Genomic DNA, 19,808 nt, shown 5'->3' on the forward strand with positions numbered 1-19,808 from the left:
CTTTAAAATAGAATCTTGGCGTGGAGGGGAAAATGAGGGATTCTTTTTGTTGAAATTTGGTAGGTGGTGTTTTTGAGCATTATAGGTTGATTGGTGGGGCCAAAATGGCCCAACAAAGCTGAGATCGGGCAAAATGGAATCTTAGTGTAATAAAGGGGCAAACAAAGGTATTTTGGGGTGAGTTTTTATGGATAAGGTTTTTAGGGTGTCTAGGATCTTAAGGAAAATTCTGATTGATTTTGGAGGGCCAAAATTATGGAAATTTGGGTCAACAAGAGCATCCGAATTGGAATGTTTGTTCAATGTTGGGGCAAATGGGAGAATTTTAGGTTGAAAATTTATGGATAGATGTTTTTGGTGTGTCTAGGGTTCAATTGTATGGTCTAATTGATTTAGAGGTGTTAGGATCCGGGAGGTTTGGGTTGTAGGTGCTTTAAGCTAATGAGAGGGTTCGAAAGGGAATCTTGGTTTGATAAAAGAATAAACGGAGGGGATCCTTGGGTTGAAATTTCAGGGGTAGATATTTTAGGAAGTCTTTGGTTTGACGACAATGTTCAGGGATTTTTAAGTACTTTGGGATGATCAAAACAGTCTAATTGGGTGTTCGAGGTAAATTGGGGTTTTGACGGCAATTTGAGCAAAAATCAGGTGCTGACAATTGGCCTCTTCAATCATTTGGTGGGGTTTTATTGGTCCATAAATGGTATGATCAAGGGGATTTAAGAAATGAATATCTTGGCCAATGAGATAAGCCCAAATTAAAATCTTAGTGTGATGAAGAGTTAAATGGGGAATATATGTGATGAAATTTGGTGGTAAGGTGTTTATAAGTATCCAAGGCTCTTTAAAATCCCATTAACTCTAATTTAAAATTCAGTTAAAAAGTCCCATGCACCGCATGGATTCTAACTAGTATATACTAAAACACAACAGTCTAGAAATTTTCTCATTTTTTTATATTTTGATTTTTATTCCATGTCATTTTTTAAACAACAAATGAGATGCTTTCCTTCCCCGTAAAAAATTATCTAAAATCTTTCTTTCTTTCTTTCTCTCTCTCTCTCTCTCTCTCTCTCCCCCCCCCCACACGTTCCTAACATAAACAATCTATTCTCTTAAAATTTCTCCTAAACTACCTCCCCCACTTTCTCCTAAATTGTCTATAATTCCTATTTATCATTTCCCTCACTTTTTATTTATATCTATTTAAATAACTAAATATTTTAAATAATAAAATATTTAACATAACTAGATTTTAAATAGTTAAAATAACCAATTTATAAAATAAATTTTAAAAATTTCTTAAAAGTAGAAAAATAATTATAACATAATACTCAAATTAATAATAATTTAATAGTTTACAAAATTCACAAAGAAATTATGTAATAATAGTACAAATTATAATTTTATGGATAATTAAATTTAATAAATAATTAATATTTTAAATTTAAATAATGATATTATTTAAATAACTAAATAATATTGTAAATAACAAATTTCACTTATATCAATTAGTAATTCTAGAAAGTAACTTTTAAAAAATAAAATTTATTAATAATAATTTTAAAATCTTAATATATTTTTATCATATATTTATATATACTAAAGTTAATATTTATTATATTTTTAGTAATTATTTAATGTTATTTTTGTGATAAATATATCAATAATTACATATAAATATACTTTTGTTTTATTGTTTAACAAAAAAATTTCAATAATTATTGGAGATTAAACTATTTATTGACTAATTTATAATATTTTTTAGTAATTATTGTATTTTTATTAGTTATTTATTGTATTTTCATTATCAATATATTTTCAATAATTGTGTATTTTTGCTATAAATTTTCAATAGTTATTAGAGATTAAGCTATTATTTATTATAGACTAGACTATTAAATTAGCTGAAATTAGGAGTGTTCACTGGTTGGTTCATTTCGGTTGTAGATTGTTTGGCTAACTACATCAACCTGGTCTATTTGGAGAGTTGGTCACCTACAACCAACTGACCATTAGTGAAACCGACCAACACGGGTTGCATCAGTTTGGGTCAATTTTCGGTTTGGTAGATTAGTTCAAAAGGTTTAAACTTAAAAAAAAATTAAATTAAAAAAATATAGTGACGTTATAAAAAAATAAAATTTATGATATAAAACTTATATAAAAAATTATATTAAAAAAAATTAAAATATATATATATATATATATATATTATATCGGATTGTTCGATTTTGGTTGGTTTACAAGTGGCTAAAACAGAACTGTTCCAACTTGGTCAAGTTGGAAAATTGTTAAACCAAAGTCGACAGAAAATACTAGAAAACTGATCTGGTTGGGTTGATCGGTTTCATCAGTTTGATGAACAACCCTAGATAAAATTAATTATTATTATTTTTGTATATATTGTAAAAAAAACTTATTAAATATAGTATATAAAATATAAATAATTATTAATTATTTAAAAAATAAAAAATAAAAAGTAATTATATATTCTTATATATTTCCATTGTTTAGCTTTTACTTAAGACTCCGTACATCACACGAATCCCCACTAGTAAAATTTCTAAGTTTTATCACATAAAACTTAAGAATACGCCCCATATAAAATATCGTATCGGAAGACGATCTTTTCTCGTTTGCGAATTTCACCGGTACGAAACTGCTAATAATAGCTGAGTTGGGACTTTCTTTTCTCGTTACCGAACCGGCGAAATAAGAGGGGCGTCCGGTCCGGTCCAACCCTCTTTTATATTGGAGCTCAAAATCAAATATGAAGAATAGAACAACAGAATCCCAACTAAAAGACAAAAAAGTCTCTTCGTATTTTTATTTTCCTCTATTTTCTTTCTCGTGCCCTTCTCCCCCGCCTTTTCCTTTGTCTCTTGCCCGCTCTGGTTAGGGCTTCTCGTTTCACGTCTCACAGTCACAGCCTCACAGCCTCACAGGCTCTGAGGCTCAGTTTAAATTTTAAAGCCGCCATCCGATACTGTACTCCGAAGGAAGTAAGCTTATTACACTATACCTTTTCTTTACATTCATTTACTATTTCTTATCGTTCATTATTCTCTCGCTCGCTGATGCTCTATCGAGGACTAACAGAAACCCTAATAAAACAGACAAACCCACACAGCCCCTGGTAATTTGGTTGTGTTTCTGGATTCATCAGTTTGGCTGTTCATCGCTGCGATCGAGCGTTCGCGGCTCTAGAGCTTGCCGCGTCATTCTTTTAGTGTTAGGGCTTGATCTTGATCGATTTCTTTCTCTTTTCTTATTTCTAAAAGATCTGGTGAAGGAATTTCGTACATTGTCTGCATTTGGGGAGCAATCTAGGGTTTGACTTTGATGCTTTGGGTGAGCTCCGCATCTGCCGAACGGGGGAACGGTTTCGATTCAGGTTTCCGATGGCCAATCCCGGCGTCGGGACTAAGTTCGTCTCTGTGAATCTCAATAAGTCGTATGGGCAGCCTCCAAGTTCTCTGGGAAATGCGGCAACAAGTCGAGTCCGGCCAGGTAGTCATCATGCCGGTGGTGGAATGGTGGTTCTTTCGAAACCTAGGAATTCAATTGCGGGTGCGCAGAAGAGTGGACCCAGGCTTTCAGTTCCTCCCCCCTTGAACTTGCCATCATTGAGGAAGGAGCATGAGCGGTTTGATGCCTTTCTGGCCGGTGGAGGTTCAGCTGGTGTCGGCAGTTCTAGTTCTGGATCCCGACCCACTTCATCTGGTATGGGCTGGACGAAGCCCGCCCCTTCTATTCTTCTAGAGAAAAATGGTTCTGGTGATCACTCCTTACTTGGAACATTGGTAGGTGGGATTGAGGCAATTGGTGGCGGGGATATGCCCTCTTATTCTGCAGACGATGCGTCCAAAGGAAGCAGTGTGTATATGCCGCCCTCTGCTCGGTTGGGGACGGCTGAACCCTCATTGGTTGGTTCTGCCCGTGAACTTACTCCAGTGGAGAAGGCTGTGGTTTTAAGAGGTGAAGATTTTCCTTCCTTACAAACAACATTGCCTGCTGCATCTGGTACTGCTCAGAAGCAGAGAGATATTTTACACGAGAAGCAGATGCAGAAGCATAAGCAGAAAATGAGTGAAGAAACATTGGGTGGGCAGACAGACAGTTCCTATATGAGGCCACAGCTTCACATGCGCCCACAAATGCAGTCTTCCCGTCTTACTGTTGGCAGTGGCTCAAAGAACAATGGTGTGATCCATGGATCAGGTAGTTCCAGCACTGCTGAGCAGCTGCACAAACATGATAAGTGCTTTCCAGGTCCACTACCACTTATTCAATTGAATCATACTTCGGATTGGGCTGACGATGAACGTGATACACGTCATGGTCTCCCAGATCGAGACAAGGACCAATGTTTCTCAAGAAGTGAAGCCTTCCGTGATAGAGAATTTGATATGCACAGGGGTAGTGTGCTGCCACGTGCATCAGTTCATGATTTTTCTGAGGGCCGAGGCCTATGTCAAGATGAAGCTGCAAAGATGTCTTCGAGAGGGGAACCTTATGGCAAAGATGTAAGAACCCCTAGTAGAGAAGATCAAAATGTGAACTCATGGAGAGCTTCCCCACTTCCAAAAGATGGATTTAGTGCTCGTGAAGCTGGAATTGACAGAAATGGTGTTGGTGCCAGGTCATTCACTCTGAACCGGGAAATAAACAAGGAGAATAAATACAATCATCTTCCATTTGGAGACAATGCCCGGGATAGTTTCAGCAGTGGAGTTATGGGAAAGGATTTGAGATTTGGCAGGAAGGATTTGGCTTATGGGCAAGGAGGCAGGCAAAATTTTAGTCATATTGCAGTGCCATTTAGTGGTAGAGGGGGTGAACAGAATGTGCGGGACTGGCATGGTGGTGGTATCTCCAATCGGTATAGAGGTGATATGTTTCAGACCAACTCAATGCCTAAAAATTCATTTTCTTTGGGAGTTAAGGGGCTCCCTGTTAATGATCCAATACTTGATTTTGGTAGAGAAAAGCGTTCCTTCTCAACCAGCAGAAAGCCATATCAAGAGGATCCATTTTTGAAAGATTTTGGTATTGGTCCTGGGTTTGATGTGAGGGATCCTTTCTCTAGTAGTCTTGTTGGGGTGTTTAGGAGGAAGAAGGATATCCACAAACAGACCAATTTCCATGACCCTGTTCGGGAATCTTTTGAGGCAGAACTTGAGAGAGTTCAGAAAATGCAAGAGCAGGAGCGACAGCGCATTGTTGAAGAACAAGCAAGAGCCTTGGAGCAAGCTCGGAAAGAAGAGGAGGAGAGAGAACGGCTTGCTAGGGAAGAAGAAGAAAGACAGAGACGACTTGAAGAAGAAGCCAGAGAGGCTGCTTGGAGAGCAGAGCAGGAGCGGTTGGAAGCTGCCCAAAGGGCTGAAGAGCAAAGGATGGCTAGAGAGGAGGAGAGGCGGAGGATTCTTTTGGAGGAAGAGAGGAGGAAAGAGGCTGCTAAACTAAAGCTATTGGAGTTGGAGGCGAGGATTGCAAGGAGACAAGATGAAGAAGTGAAAAATGACAAGTTTCCTGCTCCTATTGGGGATGGAAGAATGCCAGGAGTGGTTAAAGAAAAAGATGTATCCAGGTCAGCTGATATCGGTGACTGGGAAGATGGTAACAGAATGGTGGAAAGGATAACTACTTCAGCATCTTCTGATTCTTCAAGTCTAAATAGATCATCTGAGATGGGTTCTAGGCCTCAATCTTCTAGAGATGGGAATTCTATCCTTTTGGACAGGGGAAAGCCTCCAGGCTCATGGAGGAGAAATGTATTTGAGAATGAGAACATCTCAAACTTTGTTCTACATGATCAGGAGAATGCTTACCGAAGTCCAAGGAGAGATGCATTTGGTTCTGGGAGATCATATCCTAGGAAAGAGTTCTATGGGGGTCCTGGTGTCATGTCTGCTAGGACATCATCTAGAGGGATATCAGAGCCACACATGTTTGATGATTTCTCTCACCCGAGGGGACACAGATGGAATCTTCCTGGGCATGGGGTCCAATACAGCAGGAACCTAGAGATTGAGCCTGAATTTTATGAGAATCTCACTGACAAGTTCACTGATATGGTATGGAGTCAGGGTCGTTCTCGTGGTAATCCTCATATGCCTTATCCAGAAAGATTGTATCAGAATGAGGTTGAAGGTTTTTCTTCCTTTGGGAGGTCAAGGCATTCAGTAAGACAGCCCCGTGTTCTTCCTCCACCATCACTGGTCTCTATGCACAAAAGTTCCTTTGGAGGTGAATCTGAACATCCTAGTTCATCAGCTTTTCTTGACAGTGAGATGAGTTACCACCATTTACCAAGAAGAAGTGAACCAATTATGCAGAGGGGATATGATGGTAGTTATCAGGAGAAGTTTGAGCAACCTAGGTTTACTGATGCTCGACAAGAGAAGATTGTTTGTGAGGAGCCCAAAGTGGAAAAGACTACCACACCAAGATGCGATTCACAGTCCTCGCTTTCTGTCTCAAGTCCACCCAACTCACCTACTCACCTTTCACATGATGACTTGGATGAGGCTGGGGATTCTCCAGACTTGACAATTGCTGCAAAAGGTGAAGTGAAACCTTTGTCTGACAATGAAAATGTCGCCTCAGTAAAAGAGGATAGAAACATGAATACGATGACAGCCTCTTATTCTGTCTCCCCTGGTGAAGATGAAGAATGGGCTACTGGGAACGACTTGCAAGAGCAAGAAGAGTATGATGAAGAGGAAGATGGTTACCGGGAAGAAGATGAAGTACATGAAGGAGATGATGAGAATATTGAACTGGCTCAGGGGTTTGAAGAGTTGCATTTGGAAGAACATTGTACAATGGCCAAAATGGGCCAGTTAGTCCTAGGCTTCAATGAAGGTGTTGAAGTTGGAATGCCAAGTGAAGATGAGTCAGAAAAAAACTCTGGAAATGGAGAAAATTCAACTAGCATACAACAGGTTTCCATTAGCACTGCGGAAGATACAAGATCTTTAGATGGGTTTGGTAATTCACAGATGCTTCATCCTGAGAATAGCTCAGTTGATATGAGCACGGAAAATTCTTCTATAACAATCCAGGAGTGTGAGAATGCACTTCAAGATGTGGTCCTTCAGCCTGGAAATTCTCCCCATAGTGTGGCAACCACTTCTATTTATCTTCAGGGTAGCATGGATGATTCCAGTTGTTCCAGTTTGTCAGCTCAGCAGCCAGTTGCGTCTTCTGTGCCTTTGCCTTCTCCATCTGTTCAATCGGTCATGTCAAATGTTTCTACTGTTCCAAGTCAGGGTGATGTACCTGTTCAATTACAGTTTGGCCTGTTCTCTGGTCCATCACTGATACCATCTCCAGTTCCAGCCATACAGATTGGTTCTATACAGATGCCACTCCATCTGCATCCTGTTGGACCATCTCATACTCAAATGCACCCTTCACAGCCTCCTATGTTTCAGTTTGGTCAGCTCAGATATACATCTCCTATCTCACAGGGAATCTTGCCATTATCTCCTCAGTCATTGTCATTTGTACAGCCCACTGTTCAGGCCCATTATTCATTGAACCAGAACCAGGGGGGCCTTCTTCATAGCCAAGCTGGTCAATGCACTTCCAGGCAAAACAACATTGTGGAAGATAAAATGCCATCTGTATTGAATGATAACCAATCTGCTACTGCACATGATCTATTTGATCCATCCAAGGAGAATGGTTGCAAGGACATGAACAATTCGTCAGCAAGAGAAAATGCAAACAATGAACTTCTGACATCTCCGAATCAAACAGGGAGCTCTGTTATTGGTGAGAAAAAGAATGGTTTTGTTTCTCAAGACCAAGATGTGAAGAAGTATAGAGCAATTGCAAATAATAAAGAATCACATTTACAACCCGATTCCATTGCATCTCAACTTGTTCCGAGTAAAAGAGCTTTGGGTGGACCAAAGGCTGCTGGTCTTGTAACTGGTGGTACCAAAGGGAGGAAATTTATCTATACAGTAAAAAATTCTGGTTCTAGATCATCATTTCCTAATTCTGAATCAGTGTCCACTGATTCTAGTGGGTTTCCAAGGAGGATTAGACGCAACATTCGGCGAACGGAGTTTAGAGTACGGGAAAATGTTGATAGGAAGCAAATAGAGGGCTTGGTTTCATCAAGTAACGGGCTGGATGAAAAGTCAAATTTGAATGGAAGGGTGTCTAGTAGTGCTGCTGGAAGTGGGATTAAGAAGGATGCCATTTTGGTGAAACCATCCAAACAAATGGTTGATTCTGAAAGCACAGCATCTCACTCAAGTAGTTTTCATGTTGTGGATTCTGTCAGCAAGATGGAAAAAGTAATAGGAAAAGAAGTTCCAGCAAAGGGGTTTACTTCTTCTCTTGGCATTTCACACTCAGGAGAGGGAAATGTGAAACAAAACAGCAGTTTGGAGGAGGGTGTTGATGCTCCTCTGCAAAGTGGTGTTGTGCGTGTTTTCAAGCAACCTGGTATAGAAGCTCCTAGTGATGAAGATGACTTCATTGAGGTAAGGTCTAAGAGGCAGATGCTGAATGATCGACGAGAACAAAGGGAAAAGGAAATTAAGGCTAAATCTAGGGCCATAAAGGTAGTTTTGCCTTGTTATTTTTAGTGGTTTCATTTTCTTTTATTGTCTTTCATCATTCTGTCTAATGAAGGAAATATTTTTGGTTACTCATGTCAGGCACCTCGAAAACTCCGCTCTGCTTCACAGCAAAGTATCATGGTCTCTACTAATTCAAATAGAACACCTACATCATTGGGTGGAGAAGCAGCAAGAAATATTCATTCTGATTCTGTTGCTGCTGATGGACGGGCCTTGGCAAATGTTGGAATGTCTACAGGATTTGCTACCACTATAATGTCACAATCCCTCCCTCCAATTGGCACACCAGCAATGAATTCTGATTCCCCAGCTGATATAAGATCCCACAATATCAAGTATGTCTTTTTAGGAGGAAGAAATTTACTTTAGTGATGCAAAATATCCTTTCTAATATTGGATTCTTATGGTTTCTTGTACAGGTCCCTCCAAGCAGGTTCCATTCCTATCATATCTAGTGGTGGATCAAATCTTGGTCCAGGTTTGTCTTTTGAAAACAAGAACACTGTTATGGATAACGTTCAAACATCACTTGGTTCTTGGGGCAATGCACTGATTAATCAGCAGGTACTGTGCTACATGCTGAAGTTCTCTTCTTGTTTGTAGCCATACCAGTTAGCAGGCATGCCAAATGTATTTACATGGTTTGCTTTGGAGTTTGATGTTTGCTTAAGATTACTTTTTTGAATATATGACTTGTATGTTTTGATTTTTGAAAAATCACTATTAATTGTTAAGTATCTTAATTTAACCGTTAAAATATGCTACTTTTTTATGATAGGTACATTTCATGCATTTGTATCTTGTTGCATTTATGGTTGTGTCAACTATTTTCTTGCTTGATGCACACAGAGTCTCTACTGGTATAGATCATTTTGAAATAGCCTTTGTTGAAGTACTATGTTTATCAATTGCTGTCATTTATAACATACAAATACATTCTTTTCAAACACATGAAAAACTGAACCAGTGTGCATATATGCATTGAACCGACATTTGCACTCTTCCCAAATGGATCCCAAGTAAATTTTATTAAGAAGGAAAAACAAGGAAACCTGCTATTCAAGAGCAGTTGGAATGCAGGCAGCACTTGCATCTCACAGACTATTTGCAATGCAGCTACAAAATACAGCATAAATTATGAAAAAAGAAAACAGAACAACTTAGCCTTCTTGCTGCATCCCCCCAAGTCTTAACACCGTCTTTGGACTAGATAAGGCATAACATGGTTATAGGTTAGTTGCTAGCTCCTAATTTCATAGATACCCTCTTATCTGAGCTGGTTTCCTTTCCCTCTGGCAATACCTAGGCTTGGTTTAACTGATGTTCTATGGTAAATCCAGATTCAGCGAGTGAAAGGCCTGTCACAGGTCAGAGGGAGCAAGTATGTTGGTTTTCTTTGCCCCGGTAGGTTCTTGAGGTTTTATTAGGGTGGAGGCTTGGCTCTCCTACAGTGGGGTACCATCTCTAGGTATCTATGGGGGAGGTGGATATCCTCAATTATAATTGGTGGATGTGAAGGAAGGAATGTGAGGGCCTTTAGACTAAATGGCATTGCATTGCAGCATAGTTGCAAGGCATCAGGGTGTGACAAGGAGGTACCTTGCTGCTACCATCTCTAGGTATCTATGGGGGAGGTGGAAATCCTCAATTATAATTGGTGGATGTGAAGGAAGGGATGTGAGGGCCTTTAGACTAAATGGCATTGCAGTACAGCATAGTTGCAAGGCATCAGGGTGTGACAAGGAGGTACCTTGCTGCCTTGTGGACTAGGCAATAAATTTTGAAGAACTCAATGCTCATATCTGCTTACCATTTTCTGCTGAGGTTTGTATCTTCAAATCCTGTCACTTTTTGAGAAATGGTAAAGATTCATTAAGATCATTAAGAGAAAGCTGGTGATGGAGAGGTTTCCTCAACAGCCAATTACAAGAGCATAAAGCTCAAAAAAGAAGAAAATCACAAAACACTCGTTATTCCATAAGATACTTCCCCAATGAACTGAGAATTGCCATGAAATGCATACCCTAGAGTAAACTACTCACAGAAACTCACTTGAATAGAGTTCTTTCAAATTTGATTAAAAAATAGAGTTCTTCCAAATCTTGCAACAACTTTTCAGCAGGGTCAGAATGTTCTTCAAACAGCCACTCATTCCTCTCTTTCCATAAGCACCACAGATCACCAGTGGGGTAATGTTCCACAGCAACTTACTCCTTTTGCTAAAAATTCACCTGCCAAGAGGAAATTAGGGATTCAATGCTTGGAGGAGTCACCCAGCACACCTCAAACAGCTTCAAAACGTGGGCCCATAACCTTATGACAATCCACAGTGAATTAGGTGTTGGAAATTCTCCTCAGCCATACCACATAAACAGCAACAGTCAACAATGATCATGCCATTCCTTCTCAGCATATCAATAGTAGGGGGTCTGCATTTGATTGCAACCCACAAGAAGAAAATAGCCTTTGAAGGCATTGTTAAGACACCAAATCCAAACCCAGGAAGGGGAATCACCTTGAGAGCTAGACAACAACTTCAATAATGAGGTAATAGTAAACACTACCGGGTTTATCAGCATGCCACCACAAAATATCTCTAGTCAAGGGCTGTGGTTTGACTTGGTCCAGGGTCTGAGGCAAGGTTGCCAGAGAATCCAAGTGTCAATTATTCACATTTCTTCTAAGACAAGGAGTCCAGACGGTTTGACCTGTATTCACCTCAAAACAATCACAGATCCGAGCATCCTTATCCTGGGCTAGAGCATAAATGATTGGGAAAGCAGTGCCAAATGGGTGATCACCATTACCACCAATCTTTCCGAAACCTGATCCAGGTTTGAAAGTAGAAAACTTGAACAAACTTGTTCCATAAGGTTCATTGACTATGCCTGATTCCCAACCCAAACCAGCTTCCTCCATACTTGGATTTAATCAAAGTTCCCCATTGCATTCAAATCCTGGGCTCCTGGCACTTGCCATTTTTTTGCTTTTTATTTTGTTGGAGCTTTGCTTTCGTGTTGATTTAGGGTGTATTTACCTTTCTTGTTGTTACATCTCTCATTTTCTCTCTTTCATTTTTCTGCTTCTTTAGGGTGTCTAGGACCATATCTTTATGTTTGTGGTCATTATTGCGGCCAATGTTTAGGAGGTCCCATAGTTTTTAAGGCCCAAGGCGAGGCTAGGCGATAGGGGGTGCCTAGGCAACGCCTAGGCGATGGATTTTTTTTTAAGTAAAACCATATTTCCTAAGGTAGTTCCCTAGGTTCCAAAACCATCTTTCCTTGATAATTATCCATAATTTTCATAAGAGAAGTATAAATTTCATGTTTTAAGTTTAGAAAATCAACATTTTTTGAGAAGAAAAGGAACGAAGGAAAGAACAAAAAATATAAAGGCTGAACCTCTACTTTTGTTATAGGAAAAGTAGAAAAGAAAAGGTGGAAGAAGAAGAAGATCTGTAAGAAGAAAATGTGTTGATTAGACAAAATTTTAAGTTCTTCCCTTGCTTATTGGTTCAAGTTCTGAAATCTTTGAAGATTCAATCAAGGATCAAAACTTCGATACGATACGCCCCATATTGGGTGTATTGTATTGTATCTTTGGCGCCCCAATACACATGTTTATTGGTGTTTTTGGGAACCCATTTTTTAAAATATATATATATATATATATATATTTAAAAATGAAATTGAAAACCAAAGAAATACAAAAGGGGGAGTATCGTTATAGGTACTGATACAACTCTGCCGATACATAGAGGTGTATCGATACTTTGAACCATGGGTTCAATACAACAGTTAGCAATGTTTGTGTTGATTAAACCCTAACAAATAAGAAAATAATAAAAAGAAATTAGTACATAAATACATAAAATGAGTATTCTAGTTTAATAATGCCTATTTTATAATATAATGTCAAAAAATAAAAAATATAAAAGTATTTTATAACATAGTGCACAAAACTACTTGGCGACTGGGCGAGGCAAGCCTCCAAGGGTGCCTTGTCGCCTAAGCGTCGCCTTGACAACTATGGGAGGTCCTAGTAGTGAATTGGTTCTAATTTCATCTGTGTTTTACTTGCAAACTTTATTTCAGCTTAGGAATAAGAGGGTTGGGTGGAATTTATTTGCTTAGTTTTGTTTTGTGTGTGTTTAGGGTTCTGATGGCATATAAATGGTATATGGTTTTTAACATCATCAAGAAACATTTTGTTGTATATGGCTCTTTTTTCTTAAAGAGTAAAAAGAAAATTTCATTAAAAAGAAACTTAATACAATCATCAGGGGGTGATGACAATGTTTTTAAAGCACAAGGCACAGAAAAGGCATAGGGGCCAATTTGCGCTCGAGGTACAAGGCAAAGCGCACACCTTTTTGAAGCAAGGCGCAAAAATACAAAAAAAATTCCTAAAAAAATGTCAGAAAATTCAAAAAAATCCAAATAATATTAAACATAATATTAATAAAAATAAACTTAAATTTTAAAATAAATGTTTTAAAAAACCTATTATCTAAAATTAAAATACATAAACATAACATGTAAAGTGTATTCAAATGAAAATTTAAAAATAAAATCAAACATATAAAACATTTTAAAGCATGTAAAACAATCTCTTTTTTTCCTCAATTCCATTACTTCAAGTAGCTAATGTGATGTAAAACATATTACATTCCTGATTCTACGACGCCTTTGTGCCACGCCCCTTGTGGCAAGCCCAAACAAGTCCATGTTAGGGTCTTAAATTCTTAGTTCCCGCACAAAAAATAATGATTTTATAATTTTAATTGCTTTTTAAGAAGATATTTTATTAGGATGAATGAATGAACAACATTAGCAAAAGTCTATAATTGTAAAGATGGCCAAAAGTAATCAGATTGTTGTCATATTTGCTACGGGTGCAAAAGTCTCTTCATAATATATCCCATACTCCTACTTATAGCCTTAAGCTACAAGGTGGGCCTTATATCGGTTGGACTTGTTTGGGCTTGCCTCGAGGGGTGTGGTACGGGGTCTCGGGGGCAGAGCCTTGCTCAGCTGCTAGGTTCAAATAAAACAATATGCCTAGGCACACCAGGCATGCGCCTAAGACCTAGGCGAGGCACATACCATAAAATGCGCCTCACCTGTGTGCCTAGGCATGCCTTTTAATTACTGGGTGATGAGGCAGTGCTCGGAACAACAAAATCCAAAGCAACAAAGGAGCATAGAGATGGAATCAACTATAAAAAAAAGAGATGGAATACTACATAGATATCAACGGAAAACAAAACCTCTCAACAAAACACACTGAATCTCTAGCACCACTCCTTTTTCTCCTAGCTGACTGGAAGAAACCTCCTTGGCCTTCTTTTTTTTAGCAATTTCACCCCCCTTTCATCTTCTCTAACCCAGCAGTTGGCTTTAGAATTTCCTTGGACACCTCCATTGATTGAGTCACCACCCTTGCTAAACCTTGGGACTAGGTATATATCTTCTCCCTCTCCTTTTTTGAGCCTTTGAATTTCAAAACCTTTTTGCTTATAAACTCTCTTGTATTTGTTTGTTGGTCCAGCCCCAAACAGTCCTTTCAGTCTAGAAAAAAATTTTGTAACATGCTCAATATGAGAAATATTTGCAACCCGGACCTTCTTCAACGCCTCCTCCCCCACATAACTACCAGGATTTACAAACTTCATTTTTCTGCCCAAATCAGTTCCTAGTCTTCCCACAACCACTTAAAAATTTGAGAGTCCCACGCTGCTTCCTTATGGGCCGCCCTCCCCATCTCTGTTATCACCCTTAAGACCAGAACTATCTTCCGAGCTTCTCTCTTCAACCCTTTCACAGAGTACCTTAACATCCTCTCTTTCTTTAACACTCCCCTTCCTCCTTCACCCTTTCCACCACTATTTGTCCCATACATGCGACCTCTTTCTCTTTCCCCTCTTCTAGCCTTATAACAGCTTGGGAAGAAGGAACACTCCCCCCTCCTTGAGAAGAGTCCTCTTGTATCACAACCCAAAAAGAGCCAAAGCTTAAGACACAACCTACCTGTCAATTGAGCTCCACCCTGGTCGTCTCATCTTTCCCATCGCAGAGCGCATTTGAAAAACTTGCACCAGCCTGCACCTCATGAGTAGTAGACCTATCCTCTTCCAACCTGTCTCGGGCGTGCACCGTCCTTAAGAACACTTCTTTCTTTCCAGCACTGTGACACCTAGCAGCTTTCCACACCCATTCCTCGTTCTTCCTTATTGAAGCTTTAGGTGGGCCTCTCCTCCTTGTAAAACTTGAAGACTTAAACTTAAAGCCCTTTCTTTTGAAGATGTTTAATCTGTTTGGTTTTAGATGGTCCCCACTCCTAATATTTTCTTACTTTGACAAATAGTGGGTGGTCCCCACTCCCTAAACTGCAAACCTTTAAAACCTTAGCTGCCCCATCTAAATTGTCCTCACTCTCTGAACCAACTTCATTAAAGACCTTGAACGGCTCTTTGAATACCTCCTCAGGCTACCCAGGCATTGACCCACCTTTTCATTTCTCTCTCATCTCCTTCCATGTGTCCCTCTATTGCCTTCTCCCCCCCTTTGGGGAATTACTTCCATACCCATTTGTCCTTCCTCCCCATCGTCTTCAACCTCCTAGAGACCTTTTGTCTTCCCCTGCTTCTTAGACATTTGCCCTTCCAATTCCCTCTCAACCTCCTCTTCTTCCCAGCTCTCTTCTCTCCAACCGTACCTTATCTTAGCCCTGAAAAAAGCATGTTCCTCTCCTGCATAAATTCTCGGATCATAATCTGAGCACCATCGAAGTTGGGATAGCAGAGGTATCTTCTATCTCCACCAGCAACCTTGCAATGTCTAATTTCTCCCACTTCCTATTTCTGTCATAAAATCCTAAAAACTTACCGCAGTGGTCTCCAATTGCTTTAAAAATAGACGTGCACCATGCATGAAGGGGGAATTCCCAGGACTCCAATCCACATCACTCTCCTCCGCCATTGGAAACCACCAACTTAATCTAAATCAAACTCCCTATTTTTCCTCTCTTCTGCTTCCAAAGCCCACCTCTGCATCTCCTCTGCTATGGAACATAAATAAGAACAAACCTCCATTCAGTTTTCTGATACACCGACTCTGTTCTTCCCCCATTTGGATCTTGCCCAAGCTTCCGTTTTTTCTTCTTTCAAATCCAGGCCGACGAACCTTCTGACCAAACTTGCATTAAGGACCTGCAGCCTCTCTGCCATCTTCCTCACCTGACTGGCGTCAATCAGCACCACCTTCGCGTTAAGGCATCAATGCTTTCAGCATGCGCCCCAGGGCATTTTTCCCATCCCATGCACCCCCTTTGTTTTGCCCATCCCATTCTAATTCTATGAGCAACATCCTCAATCTCTCCTGTGTTATGAATTGTCAAATCAAGGTACTGGAGAAGGCCACAGTGCATTGTCCCATGATCTCAAATACTACCTTTGTATATGACTCTTAAATTGCATCCATTGTCACCTGTGTCTGATATCTCGTGCTGTTGATACCTGCAGTCTACTTGCTCAGTTAATCTTGTATTTGGAATCTTGGCCATGTGACATTGTGGAATTTTGCCACAAAGTATAAAGCTATCTTGTGTTGCCATACTGAATTTATTGGTCTATTTTTCTGAACCAACAATCAAGTTCAGAATGTTCAGTTACAAATAATTTCTAATTTCGTTACTGATGTTACATTGCCTCTATCAATTAGTTAGTCCTTCTGGTTCATTTGTATCTGGTTTACTTTTTGCTGCAAATTTCTATTGAATATTGAACTCATAATTTTCTTTGTTCAGGTTATGGCCCTAACCCAGACACAACTTGATGAAGCTATGAAGCCCACACGATTTGATACACATGTTGCATCTATTGAAGATCATACCAACACTGTTATTGAGCCCAGCAAGTCATCACCATCTCTCTTGACGCAGGATAAATCATTTTCTTCTTCAGCAAGTCCTCTCAACTCCCTTCTTGCGGGGGAAAAGATTCAATTTGGTAAGTGCATATTTCAGATGGATTCTGCATCCTTGCGTTGGAAATACTATTGCTTCCTTGCTTAACAATTTTAAGTGCTTGGCGTTTTAGGTGCTGTTACATCTCCCACCATTCTCCCCCCTCCTGGTGGCTGTACTGTTTTAAGTGGGTTTGGGCCTACTGGTTCATGTAGATCAGATGTTCCAATTGACCACAATTTGTCTGCAGCAGAAAGTGACTGCAGTCTTTTTTTCAAGAAAGAAAAGCACTCTAATGAGTCTTGTGTTCATTTAGAAGACCCTGAATCTGAAGCTGAGGCTGCTGCTTCAGCAATTGCTGTTGCTGCTATTAGCAGTGATGAGATTGTTGGGAATGGGTTAGGAGCGTGCTCTGTTTCAGTTTCAGATACTAAGAGTTTTGGAAGTGCAGAAATTGGAGGTAAAATAATTATTTCAAATATTTCGACCCTTCTGGACTTTTTTTTTGGAAAATATTTTTTTTCTGACAAGGCATAATTTTTTCTTTAGCAGGTGTTGCAGGTTATCAACAATTATCAAATCAATCTAGGGGTGAAGAATCTCTGGCTGTATCTCTTCCAGCTGATCTCTCTGTTGAGACCCCATCCCTATCTTTGTGGCCACCTCTGCCTAGCCCACAGAATTCGTCCAGTCAAATGCTTTCACATTTTCCTGCTGCCTCACCTTCTCATTTTCCTTGCTATGAGATGAACCCCATGTTAGGCCCCCCCATTTTTGCTTTTGGACCACATGATGAATCTGTTGGTTCTCAGTCGCAAGCACAGAAGAGTAGCACACCATCTTCAGGCCCACTGGGTGCTTGGCAACAATGCCATTCTGGTCTGGATTCTTTCTATGGTCCACCAGCAGGATTTACTGGTCCTTTTATCAGTCCACCTGGAGGAATCCCAGGTGTTCAAGGTCCTCCTCATATGGTTGTCTACAATCATTTTGCACCTGTCAATCAGTTTGGCCAAGTTGGCTTGAGTTTCATGGGTACAACTTATATTCCCTCTGGAAAGCAACCAGACTGGAAGCACAATCCTGCATCTTCTACAATGGGCGTTAGTGAAGGGGACATAAATAATCTGAATGTGGTTTCTGCACAGCGCAATTCCCCTAGTATGCCTACTATCCAGCATCTAGCTCCAGGGTCGCCACTTCTGCCCATGGCTTCTCCATTGGCCATGTTTGATATGTCTCCTTTTCAGGTAAGTTCTCTAGAAAATTAGGGAACCTTGCTCTAACCAGTGTTTTAAACCCAGCCCGGAGGTTGAGCTGCTTCTCTCTAGCTTGATAAGTCAGTGTTTCAACTGTTTCGGTCAATGGGTTGACCCATTTAGAAACTTTAAAAATTCAAAAATCCCAGTAATCTGATGAATGAGTCAGTGGATCAATAATGGTTCAGCCGTCTAGATTGTGATGGGTTGTTGACTAAGTCACTATTTTTTTCAATGGGTTAGAGGCTGACCCAAATTGGGATTGTGATTGGATTGTTGGGTCATCGGTTTGGTTAGCTGGTCAACAAATGATGAAAATCTGTTTGATTAGTTTGGAGATATGGCAGTGCCTTTCATGTAGCTGTCTCTAACATGGCAATCTAGTCCTTTTTTTTTCATGTTTGTGATGCATATATTTATTATCCAACCAGTTTTATGCCATTTTTTCTGATTTGCCTGTTTAACATTTATTATCAGTTCATTAGCACACTGATTGTAAAAATGGATATGTTTGTTCCAGTCATCTTCAGACATGTCGGTCCAGGCTCGGTGGTCTCATGTTCCTCCATCACCTCTTCGTTCTGTCCCATTGCCAATGCCATTGCAGCAGCAGACAGAGGCTGCATTACCTGCACAGTTTAACCATGAATTGGTTGTGGAACAGTCATCAAGTGGCAACAGGTTCCATGAGCCTCGATCTTCAGCACCTCTTGATAGCAGCAGGAGTTTCCCTGTGGCAAATGATGCCACTGCCTCTCAGTTACCTGGTGAACTAGGGCTCGTAGATCAATCAAACTCCAGCACTACCAGGGTTTCAAGTGGAAGGCCAGCATCTTTCAACTCCCCAAATGGGAATATGAAAGCCCAAACTGTGGTAACAAAGAGTACGTCTAGAAATGCTGTTGCAAATGCTAGTGATAGTGTTAGTGTTAACAGCAGCAGCAGCAGTAACAGCCAGAGCATGAATTCTGTATTCAAGACTCAGAGCTCACAACAGACTTCATCAACCCAACAGTACATTCATCCCACTGGGTACTCAGATCAGAGAGGCGGCGGAGTTTCTCAGAAGGATAGTTCAGGAAGTGAATGGTCCCACCGAAGGATAGGGTTCCAGGGAAGAAATCAATCATCAGGTACGGATAAAAGTTTTGCTTCTTCAAAAATGAAGCAAATTTATGTGGCTAAATCATCGATAAGTGGGTCATCAGCAGCAGTGTGAGGTTTTAGATTTTGGTTTTCTTAGTTTACGGGTGGATTGATGCAGTTCCTCTGGGTAGCTGTCGGAGTTGACTGCAGTGCAGGTGAAGTGTGACGAGAGTTGTTTTTTTGCCATATTTATGGTTAACTTTATTTTGTTAGTGATTTCATTTCGAGTGTTTATGGAGATTGGGAGCGGGAGATAATTGGAAAAGCCAAGTTGACGGGCCCCAATGTGATTTTTATGGTAAAAAAGTGTGGTGTGGTTTCTAATGTAGCAATTTGTGCAAGAAAGAGTATGGCGTGATTCTTCTCTTCAAAATTTTGTTTTCCTTCTTGCTTGGCTCCAAACTTAAGGCTATTCCTTTAGTCGATGTATTTCCAAAGAAAAAGTGAAATCCAGTTGGTGTTCGATATCAATTATTAATGATGAATATAGATATTGGTTCTCTTTCTCTCTCTCTCCAACTTGGTCCTGTATTTGTTTTTTAGTTAAAAGAATATTGATTACAATTGTGGAGAGGTGCATGTTCAAAGTTCAAACAACCACAAACACAACCACCCCTTTGTACCTTTTGCTGCTTTGTACAAATTGACTTGGGTCAGTTTAACATTCTTCCTACCCAAGGATTAAAATTTTGATTTCGAATCAAGCCACAAACAAGACCACCCCTTTGTACCTTTTGCTACTTTGAAAATGCATAGATATGTATAAAAAATATGGAAATCTTTGTCTATATGTTGGGAAATGCATGTAAATTTTATAAATGTATCAAAAAAT

At 39.8% G+C, this 19,808-nt stretch overlaps 1 protein-coding gene across 2 annotated transcripts; it reads left to right on the forward strand.

Annotated features, from left to right (window-relative positions):
• Nucleotides 1-2,855: 2,855 nt before the first annotated feature.
• On the forward strand, nt 2,856-19,482 carry LOC148877140 (uncharacterized). Of its 2 annotated transcripts, none has more exons than XM_088981817.1 (8): nt 2,856-3,005; nt 3,120-8,588; nt 8,685-8,941; nt 9,026-9,170; nt 16,413-16,614; nt 16,705-17,031; nt 17,124-17,821; nt 18,351-19,482. In XM_088981817.1, the coding sequence occupies exons 2-8, from the start codon at nt 3,405-3,407 to the stop codon at nt 19,047-19,049; spliced, it is 7,512 nt and encodes a 2,503-aa protein (XP_088837943.1). In that variant the 5' UTR covers nt 2,856-3,005; nt 3,120-3,404; the 3' UTR covers nt 19,050-19,482. The 2 variants fall into 2 exon arrangements, with proteins under 2 accessions (XP_088837943.1, XP_088837944.1); XM_088981818.1 differs by having other exon boundaries at nt 3,285-8,588.
• The last annotated feature ends 326 nt before the right edge of the window (nt 19,483-19,808 follow it).

This window comes from Nelumbo lutea, chromosome 1 (assembly GCF_056320005.1).
Source record: "Nelumbo lutea isolate HS-2025 chromosome 1, American lotus-T2T, whole genome shotgun sequence".
NCBI lineage: Eukaryota > Viridiplantae > Streptophyta > Magnoliopsida > Proteales > Nelumbonaceae > Nelumbo > Nelumbo lutea.